This window comes from Xiphophorus hellerii, chromosome 16 (assembly GCF_003331165.1).
Source record: "Xiphophorus hellerii strain 12219 chromosome 16, Xiphophorus_hellerii-4.1, whole genome shotgun sequence".
Taxonomy (NCBI): domain Eukaryota; kingdom Metazoa; phylum Chordata; class Actinopteri; order Cyprinodontiformes; family Poeciliidae; genus Xiphophorus; species Xiphophorus hellerii.
In genome coordinates, this window is record NC_045687.1 from 3285745 (window position 1) to 3308742 (window position 22998).

General features: G+C 38.6%; 1 protein-coding gene across 1 annotated transcript in view; it reads left to right on the forward strand.

Moving 5' to 3' along the window:
* The window catches only part of cacng2a (calcium channel, voltage-dependent, gamma subunit 2a), a 57246-nt gene that overhangs the window by 32250 nt on the left and 1998 nt on the right, over nucleotides 1-22998 (forward strand). Inside the window, exons 2-3 of the mRNA XM_032588476.1 lie at nucleotides 3017-3100; nucleotides 22739-22879. Of these exons, the coding sequence (XP_032444367.1) occupies nucleotides 3017-3100; nucleotides 22739-22879 (225 nt within the window). The remainder of the gene's footprint in view (nucleotides 1-3016; nucleotides 3101-22738; nucleotides 22880-22998) is intronic.

The window sequence follows — 22998 nt, forward strand, 5'->3', positions numbered from 1 at the left end:
ATTGTTATTTCAGGTAGGCGGCAGGTTGACGCCTTCAGCGGTGTGTGAACAAAGCTTTAGTGGATTATGTGCCTTTTATTTTCAGTAAGATTCAGCGTTCACCTTCCAGCTGATTACGGAGAACCCGACTCTAATCTCCAGTCTGAAGGAACTTTGATCGGAGAATCGAGTACAAAAAGTGTGCAGCTCTGTTAAACTCTGGAGGGCTTTTTCACGGCTCAGCAGTTACTGTACCACTTAAAACTGATGTATTCCACCTCCTCCCCGTCTTTCTGCTCGCTGTCCTTCAAAGCCTTTCTGTTACCTGCTCTTCCTGCTATTATCTCTCCGTACCATACTCCGCCAAATTCTCCTCTTTTTTAACCCACATGCTCGTTCTAATTGCTACAAAACCTGTTGAAGGAAATCTATGTTTTTTTGATTATGTGCCAACGCTGAGTCAGCAGGGAAAAAATAAGTGTTACAGAACGATGGATTGGGACTGAGTGGGATTAGTGGGAATATTAGTACAGAGGTTCCCACGCTAGTTTGGAAGTTGAAGAAAAACAAAGTTGCATAATTTATTGGTAGCCAGTCAGTCACAAATCTGGTGATAATTTGTGAGGTAGTTTTAAGACTGGACAATAAATCAATAACAATATTGTGATAGATACGTGATCAATATCAATAGATAAATGATAGGATATTCAATATTATGTTGGCAGAGGAAAAACTTGAGCTGTTCAATCTCTCACTGCTAGCTGAAAAAAGCTGGTGGAATCAACTCACCTGCTCACTCTTTGGTTACCTAGCAACTCACTCACTCCTTGGTTACCTAGCAACAACATGTTAGCTTGCAGCAGAAGTTTCAGGTTTCATAACAGTGTGTAGTGAAAACTGTAGATAAAACAGAAAAGTCATGCCACTAGGATGGCAGTATTTCAGATATTTAAAACAAACAAAAACAAAATTATCGATCGACGATTATTGATATAAATTGATATTAAATGCTAATATTTGTTATTTGCTGTAGTTATTGTGCTTCCTTAAATTTAATTTGTTATTGTGAGATCTATGATATTATGCAACAAACAGGAAGCCCAGGTATTGATTTTATATTCAAAATAAATGTAAAAACATTCAGATATTGTGAGACGTTTTTCAGCCATGTTTAGCTTTAGCATAAGAACCAGAACAACATCAGAAAAGTTTTCATGAGGAAAGATGCTAACAAAACGTTAGCGATAGTAGCACAGTTATAGGAGGAGAAAAATGTCAAAAATGTCCTGATAAAACCAAATCTTGTTCTGTTGATTCTGTTGACAGTAATGTTTAAATATTAATGATTGATGTATTGATCAGTTCTTCAGTAGTTGAGTTAAAAATATATTGAAGTAGTCCAACTTTTAGCGACTCTACCCACCTCTTGATCATTCACAAAGTAAAAAGCTCACCCCGCTGTGTCCATCACACCCCGCTGCCAAAACCTGCCCTGCAACACCTGGCGCCATGGCAACCAACACCTGCTCCCCTAATAAATGGGACACCGGTGGGAGAGGAGATGAAAACGTTAATGAAACACTAATCTGGTCCAATCAAATGCCCCGGTATCGGCCTGCTGCTCGCCGCCATTGAAGAACCAGGTCGCCGTTATGGCCGCCTTACGGAGGCCTCCCCCTGCCAGCGCCACCTGGAGTGACCTCATCAGGGTCAAACCACCTCATGTCGGGGAGCGGGCGAGGACACACCGGGGTGGGCGGTTCTGGACAGAAAGTTGCCGCTGCGCAGCAGCTGGAGCGGCTCCAGGTCGCAGCAGCTGCTCCGCTCCTGTTTACAAGCCGCCAACTGCATGTCTTCAAACGGAGCCTCTAATATTCGCTGCTTTGACGCGATCCGGGCTGGCCGCTACTGGATATTACCGAAATGATCAGATTAAATCCACCTGTAAACCAGAAGGGAAGCAGCCAGAACCATCGGTAATCTGTTTAAAGGAAACAAACATGGAGGCAAACAGCAAATTAAATCCAAATTAATTCCTCCTTCAGATGTTTTTCTGCTGAATATTAGGGCTGGGATGTTTGGCTTTAAAAAAAACTTCAACGGAATAAGATTAGGGCCAACAAAAAATAAACAAACAAAAAAATTTATTAAATTCTAATCTCAGAATTTTGACTTTTTCTTATAATTCTGACATTAATGTCAGAATTCTGGGTTTTTTTCTCAAATTTCTGTTTTCTCAGAATTTTTATTTTAATCTCAGAATTCAGATTTTTCTCAGAATTCTGGCTTTAATTTGTAATTCTGTGTCAGTCTAAAATCTAAATGAATAACTAAATATTCTTAGGCATATGTCATTTATGTTGTTAGTATATAAAAATAATCACATAACTTTATCTTCCTTGAGAATTTTTGTTTAATTACGAGAACATATTAGCAGAAAAGAAATATGTTGAAAAAGTTGTTTTATTGAGGAAAAGAGGTTAGATGCAGGATTTCATCAGGACCAAATAGACTCGGTTGTTTGCATGATAGTTTAAAAATCCTGGTATTGATAACAATTTGATTCAGATGTGCTAAAAGGTATTTAGTATTCCTATAAAGTATTTAGCATTATCTGTAAAACTCACACCAAAGTATAGCTTCACAAGATGCTCATCGATCCTCGTTTAAGTTTTTATTTTTCGTGTTGGAGTTCTCATAAAATTATGACTTTATTCTTGTAATTAAACTATAAAATATCCCGACCCTTGTATTTTGTCATATAGTTGATCTGAATTCAGAGTCCAAATAAACAAGATGGCCGCCGCCCTGGGAGCGATGACATCACTCTGAACTATGGAAACCCAAGAAGTGTGTCGATGAAAAACATCAATATATTACCCAAAATAAAATATCCTCAAAACAAAACATGTAATCAATCAATCAAATGAATTTATCCCCCTAATGAAAATATGTTTTTATTTACAATCAGCCTTCCTCTGCCCGTAAGGAGACTGTGTGTTAACTCTCTCCAACTTTCTGTGTTTTTTCCCTGCAGGAAACTTCAAAGGGATGTGTAAACAGATAGACCACTTTCCCGAGGAAACGGATTACGAAGCGGATCCATCAGAGTACTTCTTACGTGAGTATCAGACAATCCTCCGCCTGCGTCCCGCTCCATGTTGGTCCTCTGCTCAGACGGCGCCTGATGCCAGCGGTGCCGGCCGGGCCGGGCCGAGCCAAAAGCAGCTCGTCTGTCTCTGCTGCTCGGCTGTGTGTAACATAACGTGCAGAGTTACAGTCAGCTGTGTACCCTGTAAACACAGCACATCGATTTCTGCTCCCGTCCCCTTTGTGCAAGCAAGACAGAGATGCTTGTCGGAGTCGTTTGATTACAAATCCTAAACATCACAGCAGCTCAGGAAGAGCTACACACTGAAAAAACACAACGTCTTACCAAGTGTTTTTGTATAGTTTCTACTGAAGATATCTGACTTCATTTGAAATAAGATAAAACTCACTTTCAGTAAGTTATCAAAGCTTTTTTCAGTCAATATTTAATATTGATGGAAAAGTTCTAGTTTCATTAGCAGATTATTTTACTTATAAGACATTTCTCTCATGTTATAAGTGAAGTAATCTCCCATCAATATTCAGGAATCATTCTGGTAGTATTACAGCTTTTTTATTATTAAAACTTTATTCTTGTAATTTAAAGGTTTTAATTTTCCTAGTGTGGTCCTAATATGACGGAGTATTTATTATAAGAATAAAGTCATAATCAGAGGAGGGCAAAGTAACCAAAGACTGTAAGAGTAGAAAGTAACAGACTATTAAATTACTGAAGAGTAAAAGAGTAAAACATCTATTCAAGTACAGAGTAAGTGATCAAATTATCAATCATCTAATATTCAAAAATGACATCATCAGATGGGCCAAAATATAAAGTTAGGTGGAAATGTTGGAATTTTAAGAACCAAAATCACAATAATTCATATAAGTAGCATAAAATGATAAAATCAGGCAAAGTAAAATGTTTCCAAATCAGTTTCTTTCAATAAAAAACTTATGAAACTTTAACAGAAACTGTAGGTGAATTTTTGGTTAAAACATGTTTGTTTTTCATTCAGTGGGTAGAAAATCCAGAAATGTTACTCAAATAAGAGTAAAAATACTTCATAATAAAATTACTCTAGTACAAGTAAAAAGTAATGAGTAGTAAAATACTAAAAATGAAGTATTTCAAAAAAGTTACTGAAGTATGTGTAAATAGTTAGTGCCCAACTCTTGTCTTCCTATTGAACAGACTTTATTCTCGTCATTTTATGACTTTATTCTCGTCATTTCATGTTTTATTTTGTAGTAGCTCGCCCTCAGCCTCCCTCTTCAGACATGGGGACGTTTGGAGTCCCTCCAGGTCTTTCTCTCAGTGATCAGAAAGCGTCGCTCTGATCATCTCCCACTGCGGGCGACAGCCATGGCGGCCTCTCGCAGCGCCGAGCCGTGGAGATAAACCCGGCCAATTAGGCTGCGTTTGACTCAGCGCTCTGAGCGCTTGTTCCAGTCCGTCTGCGCGATGGAGAGGGGTTATGACAACGGTTCTGGTAATGGCTCTAACTGAGCCGGAGCCGCGACGGCGGGAGGTGGGAGTCGTAATGAGGCGTCCATCAGGGCGGGGATGATTCTTTGAGTGTACGTTAACCTCTCTGCCGCGCTCCTCCCAGTGGCTTGCCAATTAGGACATTCATATCCATAAATATTTCAGCCTCGTTCTTATATAGGTCAGGCCTCTCTTGATCGCCGTCTTTCTCTGCATCTCTTCACCCTCACACTCCTGCTATTGCATTGCACTTACAGTCATGGTGATTCATAACGTTACACTTCTGAAGACCTCGATTTTTATTTTTCTTTTCTTTGCTTGGAGCACGATGGGGTCACAGGAGGTGGATGCAAATTTGTTGCTGTTGTTTATGAATTTCAAAAGGGACGATGCATATAATAGGCCAGAGTTCGCCATCTGTAGTCAATATAAATATAAATACAGGCAAATTAACAAGCTTCTTCCAAAAAAAGAGAATAATGATAAATAAAGTTTGTTTGTTTTTTAATCTAAAAACATATTGAGTCGCAAATTTAAAGACTAAGAAGCCATAAAGCACAAAAGTTCAGCTCAATAAACAAAGAATAAAAATAAGAATAAAATTTTCTAGGAGCCATAATTTAATTTAATTTAATTTAATTTAATTTAATTTTAGGGGAGTTTTAACACCTGACAGTCTCAGTTCAGTTTGGGATCAAAATTACAACATTTGTAACATTTTCAGCTGCTGTGCTTCTCTTCCTCACTGCTCTGAGTCAAACGTTGGTCGTTGGTAAACTTGACGTTCACATATGCATTTAACGGCACCAGAGTTCATTTCATCTGAACCGAGACAGAAGTTTGTTGGTGGGCCAGAGTTTGCTTTTTCTTTTTAAATTTGATTTTGCACACATGGCTTCCCAAAGGAACTTTCTGATGAACTAGAGTTGGGTTAAAGCGAACTAAACGCGGCTGCACCTTAAGTTAGCAGAAAATGATTTAAAAGATTCATCCGTTCTGTCTGGTATTTTATAGTTGTGAGAAATTTTGACTGAAAATGAAATCTGGTGGTCCTTAAAGAGAATGACGGCAAATAATTTTACATTGTAACATGGAGAAAATGTGTTTTCATTACTGAAATAATCTGCTGGAGGAACTGGAACTTTTACTTCAATATTAAAGAATTATTTACTTAAATCAAGCTATTTTGCAGAAAAATTACTTAAATGTTAGTTTTGTCTCATTTCAAGTGAACTAAGATATTTGCACTTGAAACTAGAGTGAAAATATTTATTTTAATACTTATAAAATACTATTTTATGTTTTATGTGAGACAAAATCATAACGTTCATTAATATTTTTACAGCCAAGTTAAACAAACAGCATCTTCCAAGATTAAACTTCAGAGGTTTTTATTTTCTTAATAGGAAATTTGAATATTAAATTAGCATCAAAGACAGACCCGTGATATTTAAATTGTTTGGCCCACCTGGTGTTTCCATAATGAGAAAAAAAAAGAGACTGGTTGAAAAATTGGTTGAGTTACGCAACAACAAAAAAAGTCACTTCAGGTGAAGACCGGCCGGAAATGACATCACGGAGGAACTCGCTGGCCCAAAAATTGTGCTGATGTCATCATGAAGCGTGGCGAGGAGGAGAGAGAGGTTTCTGATGATGCGGTTGCCAAGCAGACAAAAAAAAACACACACACACAAATCCTGACTTTATTCTGCTAAACACTCAAACGTTGATGTGTGTGTGTGTGGTGTGTGTGTGTGTGTGTGTGTGCGCGCCGCTCCCCCCGGCAGCCAGGCAGTTTGCATATCCACGCTGGGTTATATAAGCCAGCTGAGGCACGCTGAAGCGCCAGTGGGTTTTTAGATCATGCCGTGTTGGAGCTCCCATCATCCGCTGCTCTACTGGGCGCTAAGCAGCTGAGAGGAGATGAAAGAGGGAAGAAAACGCCCAGTTATGCAACACGCTAATACTACAACCGCAAAACATGACTTCAACGAAACGCAGAGGCCAGGTGAGGCCAAGTAGGACCGATTAGCTTAAATCTGAAATTTAATTGGATTTATTTATTCCGTCATCAGGATTTGAAAAAAGAAAACTGCTTGATGAAATCCAGAAGAGCCAAAAATCATATAAATACAATAATTTGTTCCATTAATTCATGGAAATCCTCCAGAAAAGAAATGCTGACATGGTTAAAACATGGAAACAAATGAGTCTTTAAAACTGACAGTGAACCTGATACTGACAAATTACTAACAAAGTGGTTCCAGGGTGTTTTCACACCTGATAGTTTGGTAGATTTGGTTACATTTGGGAGGAAAATTGCAACATTTGTTCTATTTTCAGCTTGCAGTGTGAAAGTAAACCAAACCATTTGACAAACCTGTTCCCCTCCTTACCTACGGTGGCGCTCCACCAAGACCCACCGAAGGAAATGACACGACATGATCGCAACTTCATTCTTCATGAAAAGTAAACAAAAGTGGAGTGGCGTCAAATTTAGCGTTTGTAGAATTTCTCTTGTTGGTGGTAAAAGACAAAGCTATTTCTTACGCTAGCGTTAAATTTGCATGTGTTTTGTTTGTATTTACCCAGAATCCCCTGCGCTATAGTCTGCTTCCTGCTTTTGGAGCGCTCTCCGCTCCGCTTGATGTTCACATATGTATTCAAACCATATGCATTTTTCAAATTATTTTTAAAAAGCCTTTCTTGTGTGAAGTTTTTCTCTGTCTTATGTTTAGCTTAGCTTATTGTACACAATTAAAATACAGGTGAAACATATCAAAGGTATTAAGTAATATTCACATTCTGCATGTTTTTGTGCTTCTATTTGGATTTTTACTGGTCCTAAAACAACCCAGACATTTTTTATCAATAGTTTAATGATTTTTGGTGTCTGGAATATGAGCCGTTTCAAAACCCTTCAGAAAGTAATGTCACAAATCAGAAGATACTGCCCGTTGCCTAGCAACCTCAGCTGAATTCTGCCCGTCACCTAGCAACACAAGGGTGGGGGCATTGATTTAAAGGTACAGAATCCCTAAAACAGCTAATTCTGAACTGAGCAGGCTAAAATGTCATTATCTAAGAATGATTTTTTGCAAAAAATGTAATGAGCATGTTCTGCATAGACCACAGACATATCCTAACCTGTCCAATGAAGCATAAGAGGTCACCTTTAAGAAAAAAATAATCATAACAGTACAGGAAGAGGCAAAAGCCCAATGGGCTTATATAAACAAAACTCCTATAATCCAACAATCACACAGAAAAAATAAAATTACATCTACACAGTATTAATGGGAATTCAAATAAAATACTGTATATAACAATGAAAAAAATCACAACCACAGCTCTTTAACTAATAGTATATTATGGGTTTATGGTATTATGGTTTCCTTCTAATACTCAAAAACTGTTGTATGTTGTCCTAACTGGAGATTTGTAATTACCCTTAGGTGTGGTTGTGTGCCTGTATGTCACCTCTGGCCTGTTTTCAGTGGGTGGATGTCTAAACAGTATTGAATTATGGCAAAGCAACGAGTCCCACTGCTGCCTGCAGCCGTCTATCCCACAACATCAACTCCATTTTTAGAATATTTGATCCAAATATTTCAATCCGCTTGGCAAACGTTTCTGTCTCTTTCTTTTCTGTTTCACGCCGTTATGAGCTGATCCGGGAGTGTTTTCTGACATTGACGAGGCCTTGTCGCCCTCGGGGCGTCGCGGGGTGCTGGACACTGGCCTGAGCTGGCTTTGGTGTCGCCCGATAAAATCAATGGGTCTGGGGCGAGGGCGTGTAGGCCAGAGGCAGGGGGTGATATCAGCTTCCACAGCAGCCCTGCCTGGATGTGTTCGTTCTCAGCAGAACAGTTTACTATCTGTTCGGCTCCTCAGGCATCCCGTACACTGCAAAAACACAAAATACTACCAAGTAATTTTGGTCTAGTTTCTGGCGCAGAGATAAGATCTGCACCCCATATTGAAACAATCTGTGTGCCTAATCCATAAGGGCAGATCTATTCACTCTAACTCTATGCTTTATTATTACATATTTTACATTACATAAAGATTTCCTAACTTCACTTTCTGAACCATTTCAAATGTTTGTTGCAGTTTATTTTTACATTATTTTGTCAGTTTCAGTTTATTTATTTTAAATCAGCCGTTATTCTCCTAATTTCACTGACTGAACAAATTAAAGTTGTTTTTACATGGGCCAAGTTTGTGAAGCTATTGGTGAATTTAAGTGTGCTGCACTGGTGCAGAGTTATGAAATACATTTTTAATTCAGTACATTTATGTCTGGGTTTATAAAAAAAAAAAGTGCTTTAAGTTAAATCAGGGCTGATTTTCTGTGTTTGATCGATATCGGCCGATACTAGATCTCAGACATCTTTATCAGTATCGGAAGTGAAAAAGTGGATCAGTGCATACTGATCCATGCACTGATCGCAAATATTTTAGTGCACCTAAAAATAGACAAAACTAACTTACAAGTAACAGGGAGCTTGTTTTGGGTAAATAATTATTTAATACAGATTTTAAATTCCATTTTTATTCTTTAGCATTTGATTCAAACTGTTTCTTTTGGAGTATATTTGTACTTTGTCTTAACCCTATAAAAGCACTTTAGTCAACATGTGTAAATAAATTAATTGACATTTGCACTAGAAACCAGAGCAGAAACACCTGGGAGGTTTTTGTGTTTTTTGCAGTTCACTGTGTCACGGTGCGTTCTCGTATTTTCAGCGAATAACGAACCCGTTGACCAACACATAAAACACACCGCATAGAAAGGATGGACCAGTAAATTGATGGCCAATCATTTTTATCCTGATTAAATGAGTGAACACCATAAAATCCTCAAACTTTATGTTATTATAGAGGAATAAATAGGTCATAAAACAGAGGTGAGGGAGTTCATCCTCCTGATAAGCAGAGATCAGAACAAATTGAATTTTACTAACTTATAATCTTCATTCGGCTCATCTACGTAACTTTACAGGTGAACATTTACACCTGTAAATGCCTCCCAGCAAGATTCAGGTCTGACTCTTTTTGCAAAAACATTTGCAGCCAAAAGCAAAGTTGAAGACAAAACATCCAGTCTACACATTGCACAGCTCAAAGAATAAATCCTGTATAAATTAAGTAACTGAAATGTGCTTTCAGGGTTACAGACGGGCGTATTATCTTTTCATTTACTCCAGCTTGGATGCATCATAGAAAAGATAATTACTGAGCTTTCACTCAGCTTTCTGTGAACCCCCAAAGCTTTCTCATGGTATTTTATTTAGAGCTTTGAAGCAGAAATTTATGCTTTTGTTCTAAAGTAGCCAACCAGATCTCTACCTGCAACTTTAAAGTCTAGGCTTTAACTTTTTTCTGATTTGCGGGTGCAAATTGCTTGAATGCAAAAAGTTTATGGGATCCATTATTTTTAAGGTGTTTTCACACCTGGTAGTCCAGTTGATTCGGTTCAATTTGGGAGCCGAAGTTGCAATATTTGTTACATTTTCAGCTGCTGTGGTTCACTTCCACACTGCATTGTGTCAAACGAACTGAACATTTAAAAAACTTGTTCCCCTCCTTGCCTATGGGGGCGCTGCACCAGGAACCACTGGAGGAAACGACAAAAACCCACTGAGCTCAACTTCCTTCATCACTAAATGTAAACAAAAATGGAGTGGCGTCAGACTTTAGCAGTAGGAGGATTTCTCTTTTCAAAGCCATTTGTTCCAGGAGCACTAGACTTGTGCATTTGTTTTGGTTGTATTTACCCAGAATTCCCTGCGCTGTAGTCCACTTCCTGCTTTTGGAATGGTCTCGTTCACATATGCATTCAAATCGCGCCAATGGTCACTTCAACCAAATTAGAGTTTGATTAAAGCAGACGAACCAAAGCTCTCTGGTCCTTCAATTCTCAAATACGTATGTGAACATCAAGTGGCCTGGAGACCGCTCCAAAAGCAGGAAGTGGACTACAGCGCAGGGAATTCTGGGTAAATACAACCAAAAGAAACGTGACAATCAAGAGAAATCCTACAACTACTAAAATCTGACCCCAGTTCATTTTTGTTTACATTTTGTAAAGAAGAAAGTGTCTTCTTCAGTGGTTTTCATGTCATTTCCTTCTGTGGTTCTTGGTGCAGCGCCACCTCAGGCGAGGAGGGAAACTGGTTTTTCAACTAGTTTGGCTCGTTTGACACAGATCAGTGTGAAAGAGAACCAGTGCAGCTGGAAATGTAACAAATGTTGCAACTTTGGTCCCCGATTGAACCGAGTCTACTGACCTGTCAGGTGTAAAAACAGCCTCAGGCTCCAGGAGCTTTCTGGGTTTGCAGCAGGTAGACGGACTCTGCAGAAACTGTGCCGTCCCTTCGCCTCAGGAAAGTTGTTAATAAAGAGCCATTTGTTTCTGATGCAGCCACCAGTCTACTACCACAACCCACACAATCCCTTCAGCTCAGCGATGTGTGGGTACCAGCAGCGGAAACAGGTGTAAGGATACATTATCTCCTGTTCTGCTTTTCTTTTCTTTTTTATTTCACCAAACATTATCACCCCTAAATGCTGCAAATGTGTTAGGAAGATTTAGGGTTGTATTTTATTTGAAGAAATATCACCAAGTCTAATGGGACTCTAAGACATTTAACCCAAAGCCGACTTCTGATCTGCTCATCTGTATATAAATAGAGAACATTGCTGTAGTGTAAAAGTGTTTTGAGTTGTTGTCATGTCAAGAGAAGTGATATATAAAGTTTAGCCCATTTCTATTAATTTTCCCCTCAGGTTAGAATGTGCAAAACTCTTGCAAACTGCAAAAAATGAGAAAAAAGGGAGTGAATTCTTGTTGCCTTTGCAGATCCCTGGTTTCTGCTCTTTCTGCTCCTCTTTAAATCTAATCTGGTTGCATATTTAGAAAGACACAATGCACTGCAAAAACACAAAATCTTATCAAGTACTTTTGGTTTAGTTTCAGGGTTTCCAACAGAAAACTCACTGAGCCTGATGGTTAAGGCAGTCATCCAGCATGTTTTTTAGTTAAAAATGTTCAATGTTGACAGGAAATTTGAAAATATCAGTAGGTAATTATGTGCTATTGGGAGATATTATTAACAATGCCTAAACACGAAGTCTTAAAAAAGGTAGACAATAAAAAATCTAAAATAAATAAATGAAGTTTAGTCTGGCGGGGCGTAAATAAAGCCTGGTGGCCCACCAGGTTTATAAAACGTTGTGGAAAACCCTGAGTTTCTAGTTCAAATATCTTCACATACTTGAAATGGGACAAAACTAACTGACAAGTATCTTTTCAGCAAGATATGAGAGCTTGTTTTAAGTAAATAATTCCTTAATATTGATTTTTAAAAAGTACTAGTTCCATTGGCAGATTATTTCAGTTAACACCTGGGAAAATGTCATTATAAGTGAAATAATCTGCCAGTGGAATTAGTCATTTTTTAAAATAAATATTAAGGAATTATTAACTAAAAACCAGATCCTATATCTTGCTGAAAAGACACTTGTCTGTTAGTTTAGTCTTATTTCAAGTGGACTAAGATATCTGCACTAGAAACTAGACAAAAATGTTTGGTAAGATTTTGTGTTTTTGCAATAAGAGCGAGTCGCTCCTGAATGGCTGCCAGAGGAGATTCGAAGATTTCTCAAACAATCATGAAATAATCAATGTATGTTTTTCAGGAAGGAATAACATTACATCAAATAAGCCAATTTTACACGTTCCACATTATCGAGCAATTGATAAAACTATCTTCTCTAACTCTAAGCCTTCTGAAGGTGATATCATCTGATGAGTAATAGTCTGAAAAATGAATAAATAGATTATTACACTTTCAGGAAAACGCAGCACAGGAAGAGAAAACGACTGGAGGTGTCCTCAGTGTCCCGTTGGAACATCTGTGCTGCTACTTCACAAATATCCCCACCGACATTTGCATCCATTATTTTGTGATCAGCTCCAGTCAAAATCTACTTCTGCTTTGAGGTGTGTAGTTAGAACACAGTAAGCTAAATTTAGTCTGAAATCTGTCAAAACATTTCTACTAAAGCTACAAAAAAAATTGTTAGCGAACGTTATTATTTCACAGTGTGTGTTTGACACTTCCAACGTGTTTTATTCAACGTCGGGTTGATGGGAAGCGTTGGGGGGAGGAAGAGGACGGTGCAAGGGCTGAGGAAGAGGAGGAGGCATGGAGGGGATTAATAAGCGCTTGTTGTATTAAATCAATGCGCCTGCAAGCTCAGGCACCTGATTAGCATGACCCTGTCCTGCACATCAGCACATTCAGGGCTGGGGGAGGCTGATTAGGAGTCAATGCTAATTTCCTCTCGACCCTGTCAGGAACAGTGGGGGGGGGCAGCAGGTAGAGAGAGGTGGCGCTTTCTGCCAGCTTCACACCAGCAGATTTCACTGAGTTTCAGGACCTCAGAACGCAGGAATTCATGAAGGTCAGGAAAATATAAAACAAGTGATGATTTTTATGAGGCAGACATTCCAGAAGATATTTAGTGAAATGATAAAGCAAAATAATAGACAAGATAACGTTTCCAAGAAGAGTTAAAAATGATCTATTATGCTTTATTGAACAGGCTAGGATAGATCTATAGATCTAAAATAATTCATTACATGTTTTTTGCACAGCTTAGATAATGATGTTTGACATTAATCTAATTTTTTTTTCTCTGCAAATATTTTACTTTTGAAATTCAGAAACATCTGAGATTTTTCTAGAAAATTTTAATTTTAATCTGAATTTTTTTTCTTGCAGATATTTTTGTAACTCAGAAATATCCAATTTTGTTTTGTTTTTTGTAAAATCAGTGTCAAAATTTCTGAGTTATTTTTGTGCAATTTTTTGACTTTTGTAACTCAGAAACATCCGTTTCTTTTTCTAGAAGATTTCTAAGAATAGTGTCAAAATTTCTGAGTTATTTTCTTGCCCATTTTTGACTTTTTGAGGTCAGAGATTTTCTTGATTTTTTTCTAAAAAAAAAAATGTCTGAGAGTTATTTATTTCTGTTAATTTTACACCAGCAGAGTTTCACTGATTCAGGTCGTCAGAACGCAGGAATTCATATGAATCTTTCTAATGAAGATCAAGAAAATGCAAAACAAGTTACAAGATTTTTATGAGGTAAACATTTCAGAACACATTTATAAACTTATAAACATAATAAACAAGATAATCCTTCAAAGAAGAGTTAAAGATGTTATGCTTAGGGTAGAACTAAGGTCTATACAAAAAAAGTGAATAATTTTTTTTGTATAAAATCATTCACTTCTAGATAAATCTAAACATTTCTTGGCAGAAATGAACTCTGTTTTTAAAAGATTCCTTATTTTTAATGCCAATTTGCTTCAATAGTCATTATTTTTGCATCCAATCTCAGAGAAAACCCTCTGAGAAACTCTGCCTCCACTCGGTTGCAGTCTGATGTGTGGATTTCTTCACTGCGCGCGCAGGAGTCCACTGTTGCTCCGAAACCGAGCTGCGGCGCTGCATGGGTGCTGAGTCTCATTAAGCCGTTTGTCAGCCAGCAGCAGAACACTGGTGGCGTTCGGACAGCAGCCTGAGTCGGTGCCGTGCCAATCAATACAGAGCACACAGTATCCACTCCTGCACCCTGTGACTGCGAGCGTGTTGGCACGCGTGCCGGCAGGAACAGCCTCCACTGTACCGCTCCAAACGGCAGCGCGCTGTTACTCAATATGACTCAGAACTGTACTGTAACGCTTGTGCTCCGCCACGGACGCCCATGTTGGGATTCAGCATTAGACGAGTCGAAAAGGGGAACAGGAATCTATATTCGGTTGGAGTAAAATGTGATACATCTGAAAAGATTACGATCATAGTTCAGACTGGAATAAATTAATACAGGAATCTGTTTCTAAATGGTGATTTCATTTATTGAGGGGAAAAATGGATCCAAACCAGTCAGATACTACATAAAACATCTGATTCTTCCAGTCTTGATTAAAATAACTGGCATCAAGTGTTGCTGGTAATTGGCAAAGCATGTTTTACATCACTGTGGATGACTTTTGATTTGCTCTTTTTTGTAGCATTGTTACCCCAGCAACTGTAATTAGGTTTAAAGGGGACTTATTAACCAAAATTCACATTTTGCACGTTTTCACACTTCCGTTTGGGTTTCAACTTTTCTATATACTGTCTAGAAAATGAGCTTTTCAAAATCCTCCAGATTGTTGTTACCTAGCAACTCCGGCAGAGTTCCGCTCGTTACCTAGCAACCCAAGCTAAGCTCCAACATGTTTGGCCAGCTTGTTTTACCTCTGTGTGTGCTGTACAGAGTGTTTTATTGTCGACTTACCATCCAGAAACCACTTGCTACATTCATGTTGGTTATACAGGAGGCTCTACTTCTGCTTTTCAAAGATGTACAGTTATATAATTGCACATCTGTTTGCGGACATTTTCAGGTGAGAGTGTAAACGTTGAGTTGGGAGGTGTTGCCAGCAGCAGATTATTTGGATTTAAAGTGACAATAGGCCCTAATATTAGCTAAGAATTACCTAAGAATGATTTTATTCAGAAAATGCAATTATCAAGTTTTGTATAGACCATCGGCCCATCATACCCTGTTATGGAAGTACAATCAATACTTTAAGGGCAAATTTTCACTCTGGTTCGTTAGCACATCCTGGAGCTCCATAACCCAGCTATGCCTGTCCTTAAAGGGACAGTATTGTGTCTTTTCCAGAGACATGCTGCCATTTCATAGCACAATTAAGTAGCTATGTGACCTTGAGTTGTTATAAAAATGCATCAAACATAACTTAAAGGAAATCTGACGCCTGACAATTGGGATTCTGTCTCTTTAATACTGGGGAACGATGTGAGATACAACCGTGTCTAATTTGCATTGCTGTTAGTAAAGTGTTTTAAATGACACTTATTTATATATTTTTGAGTATTTTTTTCTTCCTGTATGCTTTACGTCATTTTTAACCATAATGATTTGCTTTTTGACCTCTGAGATCCAATCTGATAAGGAGGATTTTAACGGTGCAGCTCACTCCTCCCTCCGGTTTTCCTTTAACCTGTCTCTCTCTGTCGACTTCACACAGCAAGCGTCCCTCAAACTGCCTCTTTTCACCCCAATCTCTTATGTAATTTGCACTCAATCAGGACGGGACAGTTTAAAAGATAAAATTTCATCTCAGCCTGCCGCTCTTCTTGCCTCCTCGCTCGTTTAGAGTTACCTGTGAGGGCGGCTTGATTAAATATTAATTTGTCTTAAGAGTTTGACCCCCGGTTCTGTGTCCCGCCCTTTTAAATCTCCAAACATCTCTGCTGCCTCCATTCCTGGAAGTATCGACGGGTCGTTCACAGCACATTACGTGGGAGAGGGCAAGGGGCCTCGCTTTCATCCATCAGCTTCATTTGCCAAGACAAAAGAGGAGAAGAGGCCCAGCCAGATTTATTGATTGTTGACAGTGGGATGCTTAATGATGCGAGATCTCAAGGTGACACAAAAGTGGAAGAAAAAAAAAACTAATTTGAAGATAAATTGAGAAAAAAAAAGAGAGTTGGTCTTTAGGGTGTTTTCACACCTGGTGGACCAAAATTGCAACATTTGTTACATTTTTACACTACATTGAGTCACACGAACCAAATTGAAAAAGCTGTTCCCTTCCTCGCCTGTGGGGGCGCTGCACCAAGAACTACTGAAGGAAGCGACACAAAAACGTCTGACAAAGACACTGAGTGCAACTTTCTTCTTCACAAAACGTAAACAAACATGGAGCTGGTTTTCACCAGCAGTAACATCCAGTTGTTGATCATGTGACTAATGTGATACAAAAAGAGTCTCCATTGCAGTTTTGCATAATGAACAAATTTCAAAATAGTTGAAAAACCTCCTCACACCAGCACAAAAACTTAAGTGAAAAACCAAATTTTTTTTAAATTGCCTTGTTTCCATTAAAGCTGCCGTATTTGACTTTTATTAAAAAATAAATTTTTGCCACATTTGTTAAAACCGTCACCATAACAAATAATATAAAAAGATTGATCTCCTGCACCTTCTCCTTGAGCGACTATTGCTGTCTGAAGTAATGCACAGCTCAGAATCAGGAGGAGGGTCTTAGCGCTGTCAATCAACCTCATGTACTCACTGTTAAATGTTCTAGTGGCGGAAAAACAACTTATCATTACAGGAAAACCGATTATTCGCTGTCATCGTTGACCATGCTAACTAGCCTTAGCATTACAACAGGTTCTGCTATTAGGAAGAAGCTGCAGCATGGACCCACCTCCTGGCTCTGATTGGTTGTTTCTAGTTAAGAAAAGCCAGAGGATATCAATATTATCTGTCTCATACCAATTTCAACAAATATGTAAAAATATATGTATATTTTTTATGAAAGTTACATTCACTTTAAGCTAATTCATTTTCGTAATTCCAACTTGTGCAATTTTATGGTGAACAGTCACATATTCTTAAAAATACTTTTTTTTAAAACTACTAAATCTCTTTCATTAACTCCAGCTGCTTCACTAAACAGCAAAGTGGAGCTTTAACCTTCCAAGAAGAAATTTTAAAAAAGGCTCCAGTGCATCTGCATGGCTTTCAGCTTCTCCAATCCACATGATCCCCTGCTTGAACATCCAGATCTCTACGAAGTGCAGTGACCTTCGGGGCGACCGGCCGGCCTGCAGCAGGCCTCCGCTGGGACGGCGCTGCAGTTCGCTGCAGCAACACGGCCCTGGGTTTGGCTGACCGCGCTCCACCTCTGAAGGAAACGTTCAAGTCCCTGCAGATTTTTATGAACCCAGTTCTTGTGCACAAACTCTCGCTTGCCATTCGACGCGGCCGGAGCCAGTTCCCTGAGGCGGCGCAGCGAACTGCTTTATTTACAATCGCTCTTTTCTCGTCGTGTTCTCCGGGTTACACATTTTCACGCTTTATTTTTTAAGGATTGGCTCCGTCAGGATGCTGTATTCTGCCTGGAGGGATGCTTAAACATGGCAGCATCCCTGCGGGGAAGCAGGTAGAAAGACTGACAAGCTGACAGGAAATCAGATACACTCTGCACACTTAGCCTTCATTAAATATTACATCATGCTGGCACATTCAGTACCAAACGAGCCTTTTTTACTTGAACATTACTGTTTTATCTGAGATGTTTTTGTTTTTTGGGCACAAATTTTAGGTGTATTTTTCTATTTATTGGAAATTTAATCAAAAATAGGGATTTCACTGCAAAAACAAAAAATCTATGTAATTTTGGTCTAAATTCCAGTGTAAATATCTCAGTACACTCAAAAAAAAGACAAAACTAACTTAATAGCAAGATATAGAAACTTGTTTTAAATGAATAATTTCTTAATATTACTGACAAGACATTTTTCCATGTTAAAAGTGAAAAAATCTTCAGTGGAAGTAAAATTTATTATCAATATTCAAACAAGCTCTTTCTGATAAATTACTTATTATTAAGTTATGTTTGTCTTATTTCAAGCTTATTAAGATATTTGCACTAGAACCTATAGATACTTTGTAACATTTGGTGTTTTGAGACAGTTTCATAGATTTATCTCTGCACAGTTCTGCATTATGTCAGATTATTTTCTTCTTTCCGGCATCCCGCTTGTGGGTTTGAAGCTGTGTTTAGGTCCGTTGCCATGGTGATAACCCAGTTTAGGTGAAGCCTCAGCTGCCAATCTCAAAATGAATCAATGATTTCAAAGCTCATTCCCTGAGGCTACAGAATAAGCCCAGATCACCTCCCCTCCACCGCCGTGCTGTACGGGTTTCATAAGAGCTGGATTTTATGTTTGTTGTCAACAGTTTCTGCTTTGCTCTAATTTTTCTCTTTGGACATTTTTCCATAATTATTGTAGTTTATTCAGATGCAACTATGCAAACCTACATTATGATTTATGTTCTCTTAAAAATAACCGGTAAAACTTTGTGAACACAACCCTCAGGCTTTATCTAATTGTCTGGTGACGAATCTTGACAGGACCTTTAAAGTTTTTGTTCTTCGATTTGGGTTTTAACAGCTTCTAAAAACAGACCACCAAAAAAAAAAACCTCACCCAGCTGGTTTTTGGTAATAAGTTAATGTCTCTAGGTGTCTGGAAAATGAGCCATTTCAAAAACCTCCTGATTGTTAACTCACATTTCACAGGCGCTGCTCCGTTACCTAGCAACCAAAGCCGAGCTCCAGCATGTTTGGTCAACTGGTTTTACCACAGTGTGTTCAAATCTGCTGGAAAAGACAAGTGTTTTGTTACTGAGTTATTACTCAGAAAGCACTTGCTGCTTTCTTGTTGGCTGTGCAGGAGGCTCCGTTTCTGCTTTTCAAAGATCTGTTTCTCACTTGAGTTTTGCATCTCACCAAAACGAGGAACGTTCTCGTTGAGTTTTCAAATTCAATTCAAATTCAAAAGTACTTTATTGATCCCAAAGGGAAAATATATGTTATTGTGACTCATTAATTCAAAATCTCCAAAGAGTTATTGTAGCTAGTAATGGCCATCTTTGCATCTCATTAAAATGATGAAAACTTTTAGCGTTTTAACAAGTACTGTTCTCCTTAGAACAATATACCGCTTCCGAATTTATTTCCAAGCTCTGGTGATTAAACCCTTCTAATCTGTACTTATTCTTGTTTTGAAGTTTTCATTTTATTTTATTTTTTTTTTACATTTGTGTGAATATATGTGCTTCCATTTTCCTGGCCACACTTAAATCTAACGGAAGCAGCTGGGTGTACTTAGTTATTCCCTAAAATATCTGTGTTTGATCACATTTACATTTAGAGTAGGGCTGAATCGCCATAAAAACCTCGTCACCGTTTCCTCTGAGTGACTGCGACGCTCATTAGTCGTACATCGGTTCCAGCTTCGCGGCGCGCAGCGGAGTCCTGCTGGACGGCGATTATCTCTGCCAGGGTGACATTACTGAGGCAGAGGGTGGCTCGGATCGCTGCAGTCCTGGGACTCGGCCGTAAACGCCGTGTAAAAATCCTGTCATTTTTTTCCAAATGAAAGTTGTGACCTCTGTTCTAGCAGCTAACGATGGAGACGACCTTCACAGCGTTTTGTGTTTCTGAAGCCATGAAAGGGAGGCTCTCCAGAGTGCTGTGATTAGCAGAGAGGTGACTGCTGAGCTGAGGACATTTAACAACAAACTACACTGCAAAAACACAAAACCTTACAGTGTTTTAGGTCTAGTTTCTAGTGCAAATATCTTAGTGCACATGAAATAAGACAAAACTAACTATTAGCAAGAAATGGAAGCTTGTTTTGAATCAATAAAACTCTAATATTGATGAAAAGTGCTAGTTCCATTGGTAGATTATTTCTCTTTTAACATGGAAATTGATGGAAGTTGATCAAGCATGCTGGGACTCAGCTTGAGTTGCTAGGTAACGGGTGGAATTCCACTGTGGTTGCTAGGTAACGGGCAGTGCCTGCTGATCACATTCAGGAGGTTTTTGAAATGGCTCATTTTCCAGCCACCAAACAAATATGAACTTATTGTCAAAACAGCTGGGTGGTGTTTTTAAAGTGCTTTGGCTGTTTTTAGAAGCCAAATGGAAGTATAAAAACTTAAACATGTCTCCTTTTAAGCACCGCTTCTTAAGTTTTCTGTGTGTTGAAGTTGGGAGCCCAGTAGTTCCCGCGTCCAGCCAGCTGTTAACTGCATCCTGTCAGCTCACCTGTGAGCTCAGGGTGACTTTCCCTCCGCCCCTCGCAGCCGCCATGATGCCTTCAGGTTCTGGGGATAAACGAACGCGGGGTAAAGAGCAAAGCGAGGAAGGCAGTGATGAATGTCAGCAGGTACCGGCAGGCAGATGGGCCCTGGGGACCCCCGGCCGGTCCCTGTGGAGCTGCAGGCAGCCAAGTTCAGCATGAGCTGCCCGGCCTGGCGTCAGCACTTTGGGGGAGAAACTGGGAAAAGTGCTGAGGCAGGCAACTGCATGGGGAGATGAGATGAAGTGGTGAAAATTTAACCACCCTGATGAAAGTTTAAGTGCACATGTTAAACAGGAGGTGACTGCATGGGACACTTTCACACAGTTTCTTCTGAATGGCTCCAGACTGCGCCGCAGACCCTGATTTTACCTGACACTGCACTAACCCTGGCTTCACCTCAAAAGTATCATTCTACCCCACTCCTAGTTTCTGCTTCTTCATAATTGGCGGTGAGGACGCCGTTTGGTTTCAAGGACATCGGCAGCGTTTCTCTGCACTGCAGTCGGGCCGATAAATATGCCAGAGCCTCACATGAAGGAACCGAAAACCAGGAAAAGACCGACACGATGTCAGCAAAATGTCTGCAGAGATCAGTTGTAACTTGTTACATTTACGTTTTGGAAAAATGGTTCTGTTGGTAGTATTTTTACCAAGCTGTTCTTTGTTATGAAGCATCATAACACTTAAAATATGAATTGATTGATGTTTTGCTCAACGATGGTGTATTAGAGCCATTGTAGATAGAAAAAAAAATAAGTAAATTTTCACTAGAAATTATCTGAAATTTTCCAGAAAAAAACAAAGAAATTACTGAGTTTGAAAAGTTTAAAATTTGCGAGAAAAAAAAATCTGAAATTATCGGATTAATCTCAGAAATAAAAAATAAAAAAATAAAATTGCAAATATCTGAGTTTTACTGAAAATCAGAAAATTCCCTGTTTTTTTTTCACAAAAAAAATTGGAAACTTGAAAACAGACTCATTTCTTTTGCCTCATTATGTTATTTTGTAGCTGTTATTTATGTTAATTATTTTCACTTTGATCTTTAAAATACTAAAATCTCCATGTAACTTATGTTTTAAAACAGAATTTTAGGGCACTGCTAAGATAAAATGAAAAAATAAAATTACGAGAATAAGATTATTACCATAATAAAGTGATATTATTTTGCAGATTAAATTGTAGCATTATGACTTTATTCTCTGTATTAGAAAAGTATCTCTACTTCCCACAACCTCTCAAATTGTAAAGACAAATAAATATTGTTCTTCGTATAAGAAATACCCAAGAAATGTATTCCACTGAAAACACTTTCCAATTAGTTGCAATAAGTGCAACTGCAAAAATTAGTACAAATATTCAGATGCAGGTTCTTGAACTCAAACTCAGTTTTTGCTAAAGTGGTTCTGGTCCTGGAAACGACCGGCTGTCTGCGTCTCCTGCAGACTGAACAGTTGTTCAGAACCACAGAGACGTGAGAGCGGTGGTTACATAAGGCTCGCTGTGGGGAAACACACTGACTCCACAGTGTTGATGGAGTCTTTCACAGACCTGATGGGGTGTTGATTAGGATGTACTTTCCCATAAAGATCCAGCGTTAAAGTAGATCCTAACGAGCTTTTCTGACTCCGATTATCGTTCCTTTCTTTGACCGTTCCTTCTGACTGATCTCTGAATCAAACTGTCAACAATTTTTTTATTTTTTTTTAATCACTAGCTGTGTTTCTATTGGCCATATTATCGCACAATTTAATTTTTCAACAATAAATTGTGATGGTGTGATGCAAAAAAGTGTTTAAATTGCAGTTTTGTGAAATAAACCAATTTTGAAATGGCCAGAAAAAACACCTCATCCTGGCGCTAGAGCGTTTTATCAAAAAAATATGAGTTTTTTCGGAATTGGCTTGTTTCCATTGAGCAAATTTATTTTAGAAATTTCAACTTGTACAACTATATGGTAAATGGAAACGCAGCTGGTTTTCTGCTAATGCCAATAAAACACAATTTTGCAATTTCTGTGTTTCCATCAAATAAGAAAAACAATTGAAATCACACAGAAATATATTTGTTCACGGAATAAATCAATAAAAAATTTGTTGCACCATCATCCTCCAACTGATTCCTGTTGTCGTTTTCCACTTTGTTTGCACCAGTGGCAACATCTGGTTGTTAATGTGATATGAAAAAAACTTTTTCCATTACAGTTTTGCAAAATAAACCAATTTTGATACAACCAAAAATCCACCTCATCCTGCCTCCAAACGTTTTATCAAAAAACAAGTTTTTTTGAAATTGACGTGTTTATATTAAGCAAATTTGTTTTCAAAATGTGAAATTGGGAGATTATGTGTCAATGGAAACACAGCTGTTGAAGTTTTGTGAACATTTGTGATGGCAGCTGCTTGTGTCCTCCTGTTTCCTCCAGGTGCGGTGCGAGCCTCTAGCATCTTCCCCATCCTCAGCGTTATCCTACTCTTCATGGGAGGCCTGTGCATAGCTGCCAGTGAGTTCTACAAGTCACGCCACAACATCATCCTCAGTGCAGGGATCTTCTTTGTGTCTGCAGGTGAGTCAGGCAGCAGCAAAGTGAGGCAGGGTGGATGAGAGACTCTGATTTCTGGTTCTCTGTTGTACTGGAGCTTTAAACCATTTATCTTTTGTATTCTGTTTTTTTATCTTGTTGCT